Source organism: Mus caroli, unplaced genomic scaffold (assembly GCF_978045245.1).
Source record: "Mus caroli unplaced genomic scaffold, Mus_caroli_1 scaffold_8, whole genome shotgun sequence".
NCBI lineage: Eukaryota > Metazoa > Chordata > Mammalia > Rodentia > Muridae > Mus > Mus caroli.
The window spans coordinates 111,383,825-111,400,268 of record NW_028227263.1 but is presented as its reverse complement, the minus strand read 5'-3'; the positions used below and the strand labels follow the sequence as shown (position 1 = coordinate 111,400,268).

At 48.3% G+C, this 16,444-nt stretch overlaps 3 protein-coding genes across 4 annotated transcripts in view; 2 read left to right on the top strand and 1 right to left on the bottom strand.

Moving 5' to 3' along the window:
- Rhpn2 (rhophilin Rho GTPase binding protein 2) overlaps window positions 1-9,803 on the top strand; it is a 58,934-nt gene extending 49,131 nt beyond the window's left edge. The window contains exons 12-15 of the mRNA XM_021167232.2: window positions 1,651-1,727; window positions 2,337-2,483; window positions 2,832-2,987; window positions 8,299-9,803. Coding sequence (XP_021022891.1) covers window positions 1,651-1,727; window positions 2,337-2,483; window positions 2,832-2,987; window positions 8,299-8,559 — 641 coding nt within the window. The 3' untranslated portion in view covers window positions 8,560-9,803. The remainder of the gene's footprint in view (window positions 1-1,650; window positions 1,728-2,336; window positions 2,484-2,831; window positions 2,988-8,298) is intronic.
- A 36-nt stretch (window positions 9,804-9,839) lies between these two features.
- Window positions 9,840-14,508, bottom strand: Faap24 (FA core complex associated protein 24). The gene is made up of 4 exons (XM_021168302.2): window positions 13,907-14,508; window positions 12,931-13,070; window positions 12,668-12,820; window positions 9,840-10,665 (listed from the first exon to the last, which is right to left on the bottom strand). Exons 1-4 carry the CDS (start codon window positions 14,010-14,012, stop codon window positions 10,399-10,401), a joined length of 666 nt encoding a protein of 221 aa, XP_021023961.1. The 5' UTR covers window positions 14,013-14,508; the 3' UTR covers window positions 9,840-10,398.
- Window positions 14,509-14,745: 237 nt separating this feature from the next.
- Window positions 14,746-16,444, top strand: part of Cep89 (centrosomal protein 89) — a 44,318-nt gene continuing 42,619 nt past the window's right edge. For both annotated transcript variants that reach the window (XR_015047978.1, XM_021167138.3), the window contains exons 1-2: window positions 14,746-14,906; window positions 15,676-15,782. Coding sequence is in view for 1 of the 2 variants with exons in the window: in XM_021167138.3 (XP_021022797.1) it covers window positions 14,868-14,906; window positions 15,676-15,782 (146 nt within the window). In the remaining variant the exon portion in view is untranslated. The remainder of the gene's footprint in view (window positions 14,907-15,675; window positions 15,783-16,444) is intronic.

Below are 16,444 nucleotides of genomic sequence, written 5' to 3'. Positions count from 1 at the left end.
AATGTCTCTGCAGCAGGACTTCACTAGCTACAGTGAGATTTTTTTTTTTTTTTTTTTTTAGAAATTAGAGTTGGGAAATGGAGGGTAATCCAACTGACTCTGGACCCTCCTGAGGATATAGAGGAAAAACCAGTTCTTACTGGTCATGTAGGAGCCTCCGAATCATTCCCCGCTCCAAGGGATGGGGCAGGTCCCTTTGGAATGGACAGATCTCATGACCTGCTGTCAGACAAGCATCTGTTAGATTTTTCTGTGGCCAGATCCTAAATAGAGAGATTAGAGCTTTTAGGATGGCCTAGGAGGGCAGAGCATTAGTTTCTCTAGCCTGCTGTGGGGAAGGAGTTATGAACCAGAAACTGGATGAGAGAATGAATAAAATAAATAAATAAATAAATAAATAAATTATAGCATATCTCACCCTCCCTGTTTCTGACACCTCTGTTCTGGTCCTAGAGAGACCTCTTCCAGCTGGACTCCTGGGCTCTTCTCTATCAGTATTAGCATCTGAGGTCTGCCAGCCTCAGTACCGCCATCTGTATTAGCACTGCAGATGGCCTGTTAATATTACCTGTGTCAGAGATGAGGAAGCACTTGGGGTGTGGCTCAGTGGCAAGGTGTTTTAGAGTTCTGCAGGTGTGGCTCAGTAGTAATGCCCCTGCCTAGACTCCCCCAATGAGGGTCTGGGGGTGTGGCTTAGTGGTAGAGCCCCTGCCTAGACTCCTCCAATGAGAGTCTGGGGGCGTGGCTCAGTGGTAGAGCCCCTGCCTAGGCTCCTCCAATGAGAGTCTGGGGGTGTGGCTCGTAGAGCCCCTGCCTAGACTCCTCCAATGAGGGTCTGGGGGTGTGGCTCTGTGCACTTCCTCCTTTGTGAGGCCCTGCATTTTTGATTTCCAGCAAGGACAAAATGCAGGCAAGGAGGAAATGCTTAGGGATTCAAGTTGTTGTCCCAGGTGACCCCACATCTGGTGGAAGTACAAATGTTTCTCAAGGATTCCACTCAAATGCAGTACTCCCCTCTGCCCAGGAGGGAGTGACTTAGACTCCATGGCAGAATGAAGAACAGTGGCTCACAAGGTAGCTTTACCACTCTAGCGGCATCCTGTTAATACCCTTAAGGCCTTGAGGGGTTACTGTGTGAATGAAGAGAGTCTGCTTTGGCGACTAGAACAGCAGTTCTCAACCTGTGGGCCATGACCACTTTGGGGTCAAACAATCCTTTCACAGGGGTCACCTAAGAACATTGGGAAACAGATATTTTCTTTATGAGTCAATAGCAGTAACAAGATTAGATATATAAAGTAGCAACCAAAATAATTTAATGTTTGGGGTCACCACAACATAAGGAACTGTATTAAAGGGGTGGCAGCTTTGGGAAGGTTGAGAACTGCTGCTTATGAACAAGCTCCTGGAAGGTAGGGTTGTGTCTAGTCTTCTCTGTCCCTGCTCTAATTGGTTTAAGGCTCATAGGAATGTCCCAGCGAAAAGTGTGGCCTCCCTGGGCCAGGTCTAAGGGGCTTGCTATCTACACCACTATGTGTTTAAGCCAAGGGGACTCTGTTAGTGACTTTGGAGGGAGGCCTGAAACCCGAGTTTTCGGGAATGACTTCCTGTGACACACACACTTACCCTAATTCTAACCTTCTTTTCTAGCAAAAACTGAGCGAGAGGTCAAAATAACCTTCCCCGACTTCTCCAAAGTGACAGTGACAGACTTCTTCCAGAAGCTGGTACGTCGGCCACTTATTTCATAAACTACACCAAGGGGTTTGGACCTTTTTACTGAATTTATTTTATTATTTTGTCTTGTTTTCTCTTGTTTGTTTTGTTTTGGTTGTTTTTTGTTATTGTTGTTTTTTCTGTTTTGTTTTGTTTTGTTTTGAGACTGTTTCTCTGTGTCGCCCTGGATGTCTTCAACTCGCTATGTAGCCCAGGCTGGCCTTGAACTCATAGATCCTCTTTCCTCTGCCTCCTGAGTGCTGGCATTAAAGGCCTGTGTCACCATGCCTGGCCTTATTAAGATTATTAGTAGGTTTTAGGGGCATAATTTAGTTACAATGCTCTTGCCTAACATGTGCAAAGCCCCAGTAATAGAATATGAATGAATGTCTATAAGATAATCTTATTTCCAATATCCTGGATATGTTAGAAACGGTGTAAATATTGTTCTTATCTGATTGCACCAGCACACACTGCCCCCATGTGACATTAGGCACAATGGAGCTGGTTGGAGAACCGAGGCAGGAGTGTTGTCCCTTGAATCCATGTGTTTGAGCCCAACCTAGGCTGCATAGCAATCCGGCCTCTAAAGCGTCACCTCATCGCCCTCTCTTCCCAAGGGTCCCCTGTCTGTGTTTTCGGCCAGCAAGAGATGGTCACCTCCTCGGGGCATTTACTTCACAGTGGAGGAAGGGGACTTGGGGTTCACCTTACGAGGGAACACCCCAGTCCAGGTACACTTCCTGGATCCTCACTGCTCTGCTTCGGTAAGTGGGAGGACCAACAGGGGACAGGGAGGAGTCGGGGACAGCGGCCTGGACATTGGGGTTTCGCCATGTCTAAGGTCTGACTCTAAGTGAAAGACCTCCTGGATGCTTCATACCCACCCCCACCCCTCAGATGAATTTTTATTTCTTGTAGTAAACTTTATGTAAGGCTCAGTGCTGGAGCACTTAATTAGCATATGGATGCACCACCAAGAAAACCCCCAGAAACAACAAAAACAAAAATCAAAGGACAGACTTACAGCAGTGCCTGCTTGCACCATAAGTCTGGAGACACATTTTAGAATGTAATGACTAATCTCTGACATTTATGCCAACGTTTCTTTTTAGCTTGCAGGGGCCAAGGAAGGAGATTATATTGTTTCCATTCAAGGCGTGGATTGCAAGTGGCTGACAGTGAGTGAGGTTATGAAGTTGCTGAAGAGCTTTGGGGGAGAAGAGGTTGAGATGAAGGTCGTGAGCCTCCTGGACTCCACATCATCCATGGTGAGCGCAAGCACCCCTGGTGGCGAATAACGAGTGGGGGAGGTTATTGGATGGCCCTTGGGGTTGTCAGCACCCCTGTCTCCCACTTGTACAGTATGGCAGAGGCATCTGAAGCCATCCCATGGTCTCTTCTGCTCAGCATCCTGGGAGACACTTGTCCTGGGTCAAAGAGATGACCTGAAAACTCTACTTTTTAATCTCAGACTAATTAGCCCACTGGTTTTTCTGATGAAATTCTGTGTAATCACAGGGTAATGCTATATAAAAAGGGTTCAGGTAAAGCTGAGCATATGATGTACCTGGGATTCTATCACCCGGGATGGTGAGGACCACGCCAGCCTGGGATACGCTGTGAGACCCTGTGCTAGCCTGATGGGGGTGGGGAGGAAGGGACGACAGGCAGACAGACAGACAGACAGATGGTTGGTTTATACAGAAGGGCTAAGGGACCGTGACAGTCATTTCCAGTGAGATCTGGGAAAGTGGTGCTTTTGTAAGTTCATGTGTGAAGTTAGAGCCTTTGAGTGTTTGCCCAGGGAAAGGAGGTGACATCAAAATGTCAATTCTCTTCTGCACTTGGCCACACTTAACAACGTGCCTTAGACGGTTCACACCGTAACAACTTTCTTTCACAATACTCTGAGCCTTAGCTTGTGTTCTATGGTAGTCAGCTTTTCATTACTGTAACGAGAGACCTGAGGCAAACAGCTTATGAAACAAAGGGGTTTATTCAGCTCACAATGTAGGAGGTTGAAAGTCCAGATCTAGTAGCCCCATTGCTCTGGCTATGTGGTAAGGTGGATGGCATCATGGTAGGAGAGACCATGGGGTAGAGCAGGAAGCCGAAGCTTCCAGGGGCCCAGGGTTTCTCCCCAGACTTGCACAAAAAGCAAAGCATAGGTGTGGTTTTGAAAAGAAGACCAGTGTTCTCCAGTGTCCAGCAGTGGGTACAAGGCTGACGGAGCTTGAACTCGGGTGTGAGTGGCAAGAAGGAAGAAGTGTGCTGGGGGAGGGAGGGCTCAGCAGCTATGATCTCTTGCTGCTCTTGCAGAAGACCCAGGTTCAGTCTCAAGCACCCACGGCGCAGCTCAACGTTCTATCTGGCGCCCTCTTCTGGCCACCTTGGACCTTGCAGACATTCATGCACATAAAATAACAATAATTGTTTAAAAGAAAGAAAGAAAGTAAGGGTGTGCTGAGGTTGGCACCAGCAGGAGCACAGACTGTGCCAGAGGAACAGAGGAAGCCCTTTAAGCAGTCATGCCATGACCACAGTGGATTACAGGAAGTGGGGCGGGGCTTGTTGACAGGGGTGGAGATTGGAAGCCAGTCAGTCTTCACAGAGGGTGCTGACATAGTCCAGTGTTTGTTTTAGAAGGATATCTGCTGCCTGGATAGGGATATCTGGCCAAGCGGTGTAGACTGTCCGCATGTGCTCACATGAGTGTGAGTGAATGTGTGTGTGTGTGTGTGTGTGTGTGTGTGTGTGTGTGATCATATGCAGCATTTAAGAGCTGTATTAGTTAAGTTCATGTCCTTGTGACTGAAGTAAGGACACAGAAGTAAACAACTCAGGAGAGGTTTGTCATGGCTCATGGCTCCAGGGGACAACACTGTTCATCATGATGGGGAAGGCGTGGCAGCCAGAACTGGCTTGTTTGTCCCCCACGTCTTGGTAGATGGGCAGATACGACCTTCAAGGCTCACCTGGGAACGTCAGTTTCTGCCTGCTAGGCAACAGTAACAAAGTTTCCATAGCCAAGGAGAGCGCTGTGGGCTGCGAACACTGCGGAACACTGAGCCTTCTCTCCAGCTCCTCCATGGTGTTCCCAGACAGGCAAACAAGTGACGGCCAGGAACAGACGTTTGTCTGAGAAGGGGTTAAGCAGACTGCTGTGCGTGGTCTTGAACGCTGCCAGGAGTCTGCACTCCACAGAGCTTGCTGTGCCCCCGTGACTGATTAAAAGGTTTACTTCTCACTCTTGCTGCCCTGCTTTTGAGCCAGGCCAACAGGGCATGGTTTTAAAAGTTGCTCAGCACACAGTCTGGCTGGATTTGAGTTCTGGCCTTAACCAATCTTGGACCTTGGGTGAGTTCAAGAATAGCTCTGGGGGGCTGGCGAGATGGCTCAGCGGGTAAGAGCACTGACTGCTCTTCTGAAGGTCCTGAGTTCAAATCCCAGCAACCACATGGTGGTTCACAACCACCCAAAATAAGATCTGACACCCTCTTCTGGTGCACCTGACAACAGCTACAGTGTACTTATGTATAATAATAAATAAAATCTTAAAAAAAAATAGCTCTGAAGCTCAAGATAGTGGGGAAATAGGAATTTTATCCTAGGATCTTAGTGGGCCATGATGAGTTGGTATAGGAAAAGCCCATGCAACCGGACACAGCCATTTGTTTATGTAATAGGTGTGATAATGACACCGATGATTTTTCTAATATTTATTTATGTACTTTTTAAATATAGGAGTGCTCAGTCTGCACGCACACCTACATGCCAGATGGTACAGATGGTATCAGACCCTTTATAGATGGTTGGGAGCCACCATGTGGTTGCTGGGAATTGAACTCGGGACCTCTGGAAGAGGAGCCATTCTTAACCACTGAGCTATCTCACTAGCTCTATACCCATGATTGTTATGATCATTCTTTGTAGCCAATGAAGACTTCAGATAATGACACTTGGCCACTGTTTGCTCTTAAAAGGTTTCTGATTATTAATTCTAACTACAGGTAGGTGTGTGTCTGAGTGTGGGTATGTATGCATACGTGAGCGAGTGCAGGTGCTAGGTGCCAGAAGTGGCAGGTCTCTTGCAGTTGGAGTTACAGCTAGTTGTGTGCCTTCTGACGTGGGTGCTGGGAACTGAGCTCGGGTCCTCTGGGAGAGCAGCAGGTGCTCTTAGCCACTGAGCCTTCTCTCCAGCTCCTGAATGACTCTCCTGCAAAACGAACCTAAATGGCGAATGCTGGACGTATGGCTCAGAATATAACGCTTGCTTAGCATGTCCTCCGTTCCTTCCCAGTGATGGAAAAACATCAATCAAAGCAGTGAGAACAAGCGAAGGGCTGTTTCCATCCGGATCATTTACCTGCTACTCTTTGTTTTGAATAGTGGGAATCCTACTCCTCCCCAGAGCACATTTGGAGACTACTAACACCGTGGAAAGAATCCATGCTTTGGCATGTAGAGCTGGAATCAGGCCCCGACTGTCAACAAGCTGTGCGGCTTCAGCTGGTTAATACACTCTCTGGGCCTCGGTGTCCTTGGCAGTAGGTTTTCAGTTAGACCATGGTTTCCAGAAAGTGCCCTGAAAGTCTCGGGCAGGGGGCAGGAAGGCTTGGGGACTAAGGCAGGGAGCCCACCATGTACAAACAACAGAAGAAGCAGCAGAGGGAGAGAAGGGAAGACCCAGGAAGGGGGCAGACCCTGGAGTGGTCCTGGGAAGGGAGAGGGTCATCGAAACTTCTCAAAGAATGTGTGGGTGTGTGCGTGTGGACATGCATGGATAGCAGAGCGAGCTGAGTCTGCTGAGAATGGCTGTGAGGCAGGAATGCAGGGTGTGGGCTGGTACCTGGAGGAGGGGGCGTGGAATCCAGGCAGCGTGGGGGCCCATTCTTTGAGGCCATCGCTGTTGCTCATAGGGCAAGGCTCTCTGGTGGAATATGTGTTGAATAGTTGGAGGTGAGCAGAGAGGATTATAAGAACCATCTAGGACCAAAGGGCTGGTGGGACCAGGGGAAGACTGGCATGCCAGGTCAAAGGTCAGGGGGTCAGGGAAGCCAGTCAGTTTGGGAAATAGGCTCAAGCTGTAAACAAGCTGTTTGAAGGATGGTGGTAGGGGAGGCAGGGTGGCGTGCAGTGCGGTGGAACTGGAGCTGACATCCTGCCAGAGGAGGGAGGAAAAAAACCTGACAGTGTTTGTGAGGAAGCCATTATCGTGGTAGAAGGCAGATTCAAAGCAGGTGGAGGGTTGGAGATGCTCAGAGTCCTGGAATCTGGCTGGAGAATTTGGTTTCATTGTTTTTCATGATCGCATGCCCCTGTTGGAGTCTCTGAAAGGGAGTCTTGACCCAAAATTACCAGATTCTAAGGTGTCCTAGCTAAGGTTACTATGGCTGAAATAAAACACCAGGACCAAAAAGCAACTTGGATAGGAAGGGATTCATTTGGTCTACACTTCCATATTACGGTTCATCATCAAAAGCTGTGAGGGCAAAGGAGATGCAACTCAAATGCCAGGACCAAAGAGACCTGGGGAGGGAAGGCTTGATTTGGTTCACAGCTCTGTTTATCATCAAAGGAAGTCAAGACAGGAACTTAGACAGGGCAGGAACCTGAAGGCAGGAGCTGATGCAGAGGCCACGGAGGGGCGCTGCTTACTGGCTTGCTCCCCTTGGCCGCCTCAGCCTGCTTTCTTATAGACCTCAGGGCCATCAGACCAGGGATTGCAGCACCCACACTGGGCTGGGCTCTTCCCCATCAATGCCCTATAGGCTTGCCTACGGCCTGATCTTACGGAGATTATTTTCTCAAACAGAGGTTCCTTCTTCTCTAAAGACTCTAGCCTAGGTCAAGTTGACATAAAAGCAGCTAGCACACAAAGGGAATCACCTTCCTTTATGGTTCCCTGTCTTAAAAATCAAACAGCTCACGATCCCCCCCCTCCCCCAGCATCCGGAGTGAGAAGATGTGTAGCACACACTGCCCCTGCCTGTTTTTCAGAGTTCTTAGTTTGATTTGCTGGGCGTGTGTTCTGTGGTCAGGAGACAACGTGTAGGAGTCAGTTCTCTCCTTCCACACATGGGTGCTTTATCTACTGAGCCATTCTCCTTCTGACCTGGCTTTTCAGGGCATAATCCTATAAGCCATCCAAGGTTTAGATTTCTATCAACCTGATGTGTGTGTGTGTGTGTTTGTGTGTGTGAGAACGTACCGTAGTGTGCATGCAGAGGTCACAGGATGACTTTCTATCAGGTAGGTTCAGAGGATGGGATTCAGGTCACCAGGCTTTGTAGCAAGCACCTTTACCCACTGGGCCATCTCGATGACCCTCTGTCACCCTTCCTTCAAAAAGGATGCTGTCAGTGTACAGGGTGAGCCTCCAACTTTTGGGTTCTTAGTAAACATCTGCTGTGACTCAGGCTGGCCTCCAACTCACTGAGTAGCCAAGACTGGTCTTGAAGTTCTCCTCCTCCTCCTCCTTCCTCCCCAACTCCACCTGGACCATCCTGGGTCTCAGATTTGCCCATCATTACTGTCTAGTCATGCCTCACACGTTTCTTCTTCTTTCCCCATGAACAGCATAATAAGTGTGCCACTTACTCTGTGGGGATGCAGAAGACTTACTCCATGATATGCCTGTCCATGGACGATGATGACAAAGCTGACAAAACCAAGAAGATCTCAAAAAAGCTCTCCTTCTTGAGTTGGGGCACCAGTAAAAACAGACAGAAGTCGGCCAGCACGCTGTGCCTCCCCGAGGTTGGCCTGGCAAGGTCGCAAAACAAGAAGAAACTCCCGACTCCCTTCAGCCTGCTCAACTCTGACAGCTCTCTGTACTGAAGGGAGGAGCCAGAACAGGTCACGCCGAGGTCGCCACAGCTGTCTAACCGCCCGTGCCGTGATGGACTGTTTTCCAACCCCATTTTCTCAGACTGTAAACTTTGATGTGCTTATTGTGAACATGAAAAAGAGACCTCTAGAAATTGGTGAGAAACCCAGCCGTATGGGGATTTTCACATTGCTGCAGTTATTTATTCTATAAAGTAGGGCATAGAAGAGCCTGAATATTTTAGCTGTTTTTTTTGTTTTCCAAGACAATTTTCTGTGTAGCCCTGCCTGCCTTTGAAGTTGCCCTGTGGACCAGGCTGGCCTCGAACTTTGAGATCCACCTGCCTCTGCCTCCCAAGTGCTGGGATTAAGGTGTGTGCCACCACCACTCAGCAGCTGCTATTGCTGTTTTTCATGGCTGTGATTATGATATTCAGGCACCGTGAGGGATGAATTGGGACCACCTACTTTGGTACTATATCTGTGTGTTTAGATTTGTATAATAGTGATTTCTTCAGTTCAAGTGACTCTTGAGTGGAGGCATGTTAGAGGTGTTAACTAAAACCAGGCTGCTTGGAAGATTTCTGGGAGTTTGAGGCCAGCCTGGTCGACATAGTGAGTTCCAGGACAGCTGGGGCTACACAGAGAAACCCTGTCTCAAACGAACAAAACCGAAACAGGCTGCTTTAAGTACTTGGGAATTCACGAGATGAAATGGTACATCTTCTGTCATTCCTGCATAATTTTGACTGTTCTTTCCCAGATCAAGTCTAGTGCCAATTTTGTCTTTCCTTGCTCCAGAATCAGCCCCCCCAGCTATATCATACTGACCAGTAGCTAACGCAATGGCAGTGTTAGGGGATGCCGTCTACAGGGTAGATAATATGCTGTTTGATACTCAAAGCGTCGCTCTTTTTGTTTAAAGTAGGAGGTATGTAACGATGTACTTTTAAGAGTCTTGGTTTAAGTAGTAGTTTCGCAGTTTACAAGGTAAAGACGCAAACTTACTCAAGTTGAAACCGCTACTTGACTTTGTAAGATGTATCTACCAACTTGACTTTGGGGCTATAGGTTGGATGACACTGTGACAGAGTCACGGTTGACACAGTTTAAGTGATAAGTTTAAGGATATAGCCTGTGGATCTTAGTTAGTAAAGTAACAAGGTTTTAAATATTTTTCTATTGTGCAATATCTGGAAGAACGCAAATGCCTTAAGGAAAGTGTGCCCGCAATCCCTGGGGCTCTGTTTGTATAAATATTTAAATAAAGTCATGTTCATTGTTTGAGTTAATTTTTCTTTTTTCTTTTCTTTTTTTTTTTTTTTTTTTGCTTTTATTTCATCCTAATTATTTCTTCCACGTCATCCAAAGCACAGCATCGTTTTCTTGTGTTGATTAGGGAGGAAGGGGTTATGAGGGAGGAAAGGCGTTTGTTGACTCCGGCAGAAACTCCATAGCACAGGTACCTGACGAGTGTGGAGAAGACCTGAGCTGTGGCCCTGACACTGGTTAACGGGGACACTCCCTACTCAGCGCTGGACCCTCACAGGGCCTCTCAGTGACAGAAGCAGGGCAAAGAGTCTTGTACAAATCGGCTCCAGCTGGCTGCTGCTGAGAATGAGTCTCTGGATGATCCCTGTGGGGACCCTCTTCATCTTAGCAGAAAGTGGCCAGTGCCGCCTGCGACCCCCAAGCCCCACCAGGTGGCTGCCCAGACAGACACCGAGGCAGGGTGACTGTGAGCCTCATCGGTCCTCTCCTTGTCTTTAGCCCATTGCCATTGACAGGAGAACTTTTCCTTCTTTTTAAATATGAAAACCAGACGCTGTAGTTTGAAGTCTGAAGGCAGAGTCAGCTGCAGGGCTGCTGTCGCTTAGGCTGGGTGAAGAAGGTGTGGATTTGCTGTGCTGCCGCGGGCCCCACGACCTCCTCCAGTTCTTGGACAGAAGCGTTGCTCAGTTGCTGGATGCTCGGAAACTTCTGGAGCAGAAGGGGGGCCTTAACTTTCCCAACCCCTGGGATCTGCTGCACAGTTTGAACAAGGGAGAGCTCGGAGAGCATGGAGCGCTTTTTCCTGAGGAAAGGGTTCTTGCTGGGCTCTCTGGTTTGCTCTTGAACCTGAATGGGAAAATTAAAGGAAAAGGATGTGAGCGCCCTCTGGTGGACAGGTAGTTTTTATTTAAAAAAAAAAAGTGTGTAGTTTATGTATGTGCACATGCAGTGCACGTGTGCATGGCTGGGTGTGGGGGCCAGAGGTGGTCACTGGGTGTCTTCCTCTATTACTCTCCACCTTATTTGGAGAGGGGGGGGGTCTTTCTTACTAAACCCAGAGCTCCACAAGGTAGAAAGGCCAGTGAACTCCAAGGATCTTGCTGTCTTCACCTCCCCAGCGGGCTTTTTACACGAGCTCTGGCCCCCCCATATCTGTGTGTCTTGTTTACTGTGTCACGTCCCTAGCCCCTTAAGACAGTTGTTCCATGTCATTCAGTTTATATATAAATAGTGTAGCCCAGGATAGCCTCAAAGTTATGATCCTCCTGGCTCTCAGGGGCTTGTAGGCATGTTCCATGATCTTGCCTCCCAACACTAATTTATGTATTTTATTGATTTGACTTTTGTGAATTTCTATTGGGGTTTGTCGTGGTGCCGCAGCATGCATGTAGAGGTCAGAAGACAATTTGTGGGAAGAGACTCTCTTTTTCCACCATATGAGCTCCAGGGATTGAACTCAGAGCCCCAGGTGGCAAGTGCCTTTACCTTCTGCACAGCTTGCCAGCCCATGCCACTGATTTTAAAACGTTTCCCAGGAGCAGTGGGCATGGCATAGCACCTACACTCCCGGTACTCAGGAAGCACTGCAAGTTAGAAGTCAGCCTGGGCTACAAAGTGCCAAGCCACCCTAACTACACAGTGAGGCTGGGATCTAAAGGCAAACAGGCTCCCTAGTAAAGTATGAAGAGCAAACAGCTGGAAAACTCAGGAACAGGGAAAAGGAAAGGAAGCCAGCATCGTTTGCATGCTTATGGAGACCAGAGGTCAACCTTGCGTGTCCCTCGGTCTCCATGCACCACGTGGTTTGAAACAGGGTCTCTCCTTTGCCTGTAGCTGGCTGATCAGGCTCAGCTGGCTGGCTAGCAAGCCACAGACATCTGCCTGTCTCTCTCTAGGGGTAGAATTACAGGTATGTGTTGTCCTGTCCAGCATTTTCAGATGGGGTGGGGTGTCACACTCAGGTCCTCAATTCTTGTGTAGGAGGTGTTTTAACCACTGGGCCATCCCCCAGCCTCAGGGTGTTTTGTTTGTTTGTTTGTTTTAGTTTGTTTATTTGTTGTAAAGAGATCAATGCATGCAGCCTATACACAGGAGTGCTGAAGCTTAGGCATAGTCTCGGAAATGCTTGTGATCCCCAGGACCTGGGAAGCAGAAGCAGGAGGATCAGGAGGAGTTCAAGGACAGTGTGGGTCGAGGCGGGGGGTGGGGGGGGGTGGATGCATAAACAAACCAAGAAAGGCTGCTACTTAAACAGCAGCTCCTGCGAATGGGACAAAGTGGCCCGGTGCCATCTTGCCCAGTACAAATGCAGGATAATGGTGATGGCATCAGTGCAGCCTGGAGGCCAAAACCAGAGCTCTGACTGACAGCCTTCGGTACACACTTTTAAGTCCTAAGTGCAAAAGTTTCAGTAAACCGGACGGAGGTGTCACTGGCTGGCAGAGTGTTTGCCTTTGCATGCAGTAAGTACTGAGTTCAACCTCCGGCACTGCCTAAGGCCCCGTGTGGTGACGCGCGCCTGCAATCTCAACTACATGAGACCCTGTGTCAAAGTTTATTTTGAAGTTAGGTGCACATCTTTAATCCCAGCACTTGGGAGTTAAGGATAGGAGGATTTCTGTGAGTTCCAGGCCAACCTGGTCTACAAAGTGAGTTCCAGGACAGCCAGGGCTACACAGAGAAACCCTGTCTTGAAAAATCAAAGAAAGAAAAAGAAAACAAAACAAAATTAAAAATTTTTTTTTTTTGAGAAACCAACACCACTATAATAAAGGCAGCTTTGGTAAGTCCGGATCTGGGGTAAATTGAGCATCTTCTGGATATTATAAAGGAGAAGTCTGGTACTTACCAAGTGGATAATGAGGCAGGATGCTTCCGACTGGCTGGCCACTGGAAGCAGCACCATCCCAAGGTCTAGTACAGTAAACTTCTGGACTGCTGGGAAGTACTGTTCACTCATCTGGGTCTTCTCAACTATTATGATCCCTTGAAGATGTGAGGACTTCAAAAAGAGAAGAACACAGCTCTGGTAACACCGTTCAGAAAGCTATCACTCAGCGCTTGGGACGGTTGATGAGAGGGGATGCTAGATTTTAGCACCTCGGTACTTACATTTCTAAAGCGAGCAAGTCTCTTTCTGTAGCCATGTCCGGCCACCAAATCTGCTTCAGTGACATAGAGAATGCATGATTTGCTAGACAGGTAAAAATCTGCTGATGCCAGGCCCTCCTCAAAAATGAGTCTAACTTTTCCTAAAAAACAGACAAGAAAATGAGTTTTTAGAAATTCCAGGTTAACAAGGCAGCAACAGTTAAAATGTACTTTTTGTGTGAAGATTCATTTTTTAAAATGTGTGTGTGTGTGTGTGTGTGTGTGTGTGTGTGTGTTCGTGCATGAAGGTACCCTGAGAGGCCATGAGAGGGCATCAAATCCTCTGGAATTGGCAATAATGAGCAGCTCAGTGAAGACAGATGGGGATCTAGCCATCTCTAGGCCCCACCCCGCTTTTTGTTGGTTTGAGACAGGGTTTCTCTGTGTAGCCCTGGTTATTCTTGAACTCACTCTGTAGATGAGGCTAGCCTTGAACTCAGAGATCCTGCTGTCTCTGCCTCCCAAGTGCTGGGATTAAAGGTGTGACCCACCACTACCTGTCCTAAGCCTCCTTTTTAATAAAATTAATAAAACCCAAAGATTTCTATGTAGGTTTGGCTCGCATATGTCTGTGCACATGTGCAAGCCTAGTGCCCCCAAAGGCCAGAAGAGGGAGGAGTCTGATCCCTTGAGCCACCATGTGGGTGCTCGGAATTAAACCATGATCCTCTGTAAGACCAGCCAGTCCTCTTAACCACGGAGCTCTCTCTCCAGTCTCCTTTTATTTTAGTCTATGTAATTATTTTGAGACAAACTCTCATAGCCCAAGCTGGCCTTGAACTTGCTATGTAGCCCAGGCTGGTCTCTAACGCAATGATTCTCCTACTTCAGTCTCAGGAGTGCTGGGATTGCAAAGGAACATCACCATACCCAGCATTTCTCTCCCTCTTTTAACGTGCTGGGAAGGAAGGGGTATGACAGAAGACAGCTCACTGACCTTGCATCTCCTGAGCCAGTTGGGACCCGCGCCATTTTTCATTAGCCACAATATGCCCTAGTGGCACGTGGACCGGACCGGTACCATCAGGGGGGTTCCTTTCCATCCGTGATTTTGGTCTAAATGAGGAAAATGCAATGTCTCACTAGAGCAGGCGCTGTTGCACACAGTTCTACACGAAGTCGGGACCTCTTTGACAGGATCTGTAGAGTGGATTTTCAGGCACTGAGCTACTTCAACCGAAGTCTGAATTCAAGAAATTATTTATTTTCAAAGTAAGACTGGGTCTTCTTATCACGCTTGGCTCTGTACTGATAGTTGACTACTAGCTCAAGCTGGACTTGAACTCAGCAGTCCAAGTGCTAAAATGACAGCCGGGCGCCACTACCCCGAGCTAAAACCAGAAGACTTCTGTTTGAGTGACTCCGTCCCTCTTTGTAAGCACCTCCCTTAGCTCTGGTGCTCCTAACAGGACGCTTACGGTGGCTCTTCTATTCGGTCCCTGTCCTTCTATTCGGTCCCTGTCTAGGGCTACAAAGGCAGGGAAGCTCACTGCGCCGGGGTCTAGAATCTCCGTGGACCTCACCTGAGGCCCTGCCACTTCCGGGTTCCCACGGCCCGGGAGCCCTCTTTAAAATTCTGACCGCCCTGGCCAGCGTTTTATTGGGTGGTAGGTAAAAGATTGGCGTCTACTTTAGCCAATAATCGAACGGAAGGCTCAGCTTGCTTCCTCTCCGGCTGGAATTTGAATGACGCCTTGCTGGGTTGTCAAGAGCAACGGGTGGCAGTAAAATTGTCTCTGATAGGCTGAGACTCAAAACAGAGCCAATGTGAGACATGCTTGTTTTAAAGTCGGGGGTCCGCGGGAGCTAGGCTGTGAGGAGCTGTGCGGCTGCGGGGCTATCTTCCAGCTAGTTCTGCGCCTGGCAGCTCAGCCTGCAGCCCTCAGCTCTCAGCCAGGATGCTCCTCAGCTTCCGCAGGAACCGCCGGAGCCAGTTCGTGAGTAATTCCAGGCCTTCGAGTGCAGTTTAAAAAAAAATTTTATTTATATGAGTGATCATCTATCAGCATAGCAAGAGAAGGTGTCAGATCCCATTACAGATGGTTGTGAGACAACATGTGTTTGCTGGGATTTGAACTCAGGACCTCTGGAAGAGCAGACCATGCTCTTAACCACTGAGCCATCTCTCCTGCCTTCATGTGCAGGTTTTAAAGCCTGAGGGAGGAGCGAGGCGGGATCGCTATCAGGGAGCATTAAATTCCAGAAGCCCAGACTTCGTGTTCCAAAGAACTCTTCAGGTCCAGAGCCTGCCACAGACAGGAATCTTGGCCTCCCTGACAGGATTCTCCTCTTAGCCGGGAGTTCACTCCTGTCTTGGAGAAAACTCCCCCATGAGTTGATTCCCTTCATATTTAGGGTATATTAGCCCAGCTCACTTAGTTAATCCTCTCTGGAAAAGCCCTCCCACAGACACCCAAAGGTGTGCTTCATAACACGGTAGGTGTAGATTAACCCAGTTCAGTTGACAATTGAAATCGGTCAGGAAAGCTGCCGTGAGCAGGAAGGTGTGAATGAAAAGGACAGCCATGATGGTGTGCCCTTGCCTCACCAATGGGGATTGGGAACAGCGGCAGGTGTGTGTGTGTGTGTAAAGAGACTCTTGTGGGGCCGGATCCCTAATGTGGCCTCCGCTTGGGAGGTGATGGTGGCCCAGGAGCCAGGTGATCTTCTCCTCCCGGTGACCTGCCTTGGGTTTCATTTGTGCAGAACCACATCATCCATGGCTTCCTCCCCGCAGCCAGCATTGCTCCGAAGCCAGCGGTGCCTCGCACACCCCCTCCTCGGAGCCCAAACCCTTCTCCAGAGAGGCCCAGGTAAGTCCCAAGATGAGCAGCACCGAGGGTCACCCCCATGCTTGACCATCAAGTCCTGAACCCTGGAACTGATCACACTAGCCAAAAGGCCACAAGTAGAGGGCTAGACTAATACGCTCTGTGGTTACCTCTGCTCTGCGATGCACTAATGTGGCTTCTCTGAGCATCAGTGGACTTGTCTGGGGTGTGGTACCTTCAATGGAAGATCTCAGATTTCAGGATTGGGTGCAGTTGGTGCCTATTAAATATGAAGCACCAAGTTTAAATTAATCCTTCTGTCCTTCCTTCCTTCCTTCCTTCCTTCCTTCCTTCCTTCCTTCCTTCCTTCCTCTTTTCTTCCTGGGAGTGGAAGCCAGGGCCTGTGCATGCTAAACATGTGCTCTACGTCTCAGCTTAGTGTCCATCTAGGTTATCAGTACTCTTAGGAAAACTGCACAAACATTTCTTTCTAGATACAATTCTGCCTTAACAAACAAACAAACAAACAAACAAACCCAACAACAACTACTACTACTTTGTGTTAAAAAGAGTGAACGTATCCCCTGCCAGGAGTGGTGGTTAGGAGTGTTCCTAACCACCAAGTGTTCAGTGTAGTAGACAGCCAACTCTCTTTTCATTCATTCTTTTTTTTTTTTTTTTTAAAGATTTATTTTATTTATATG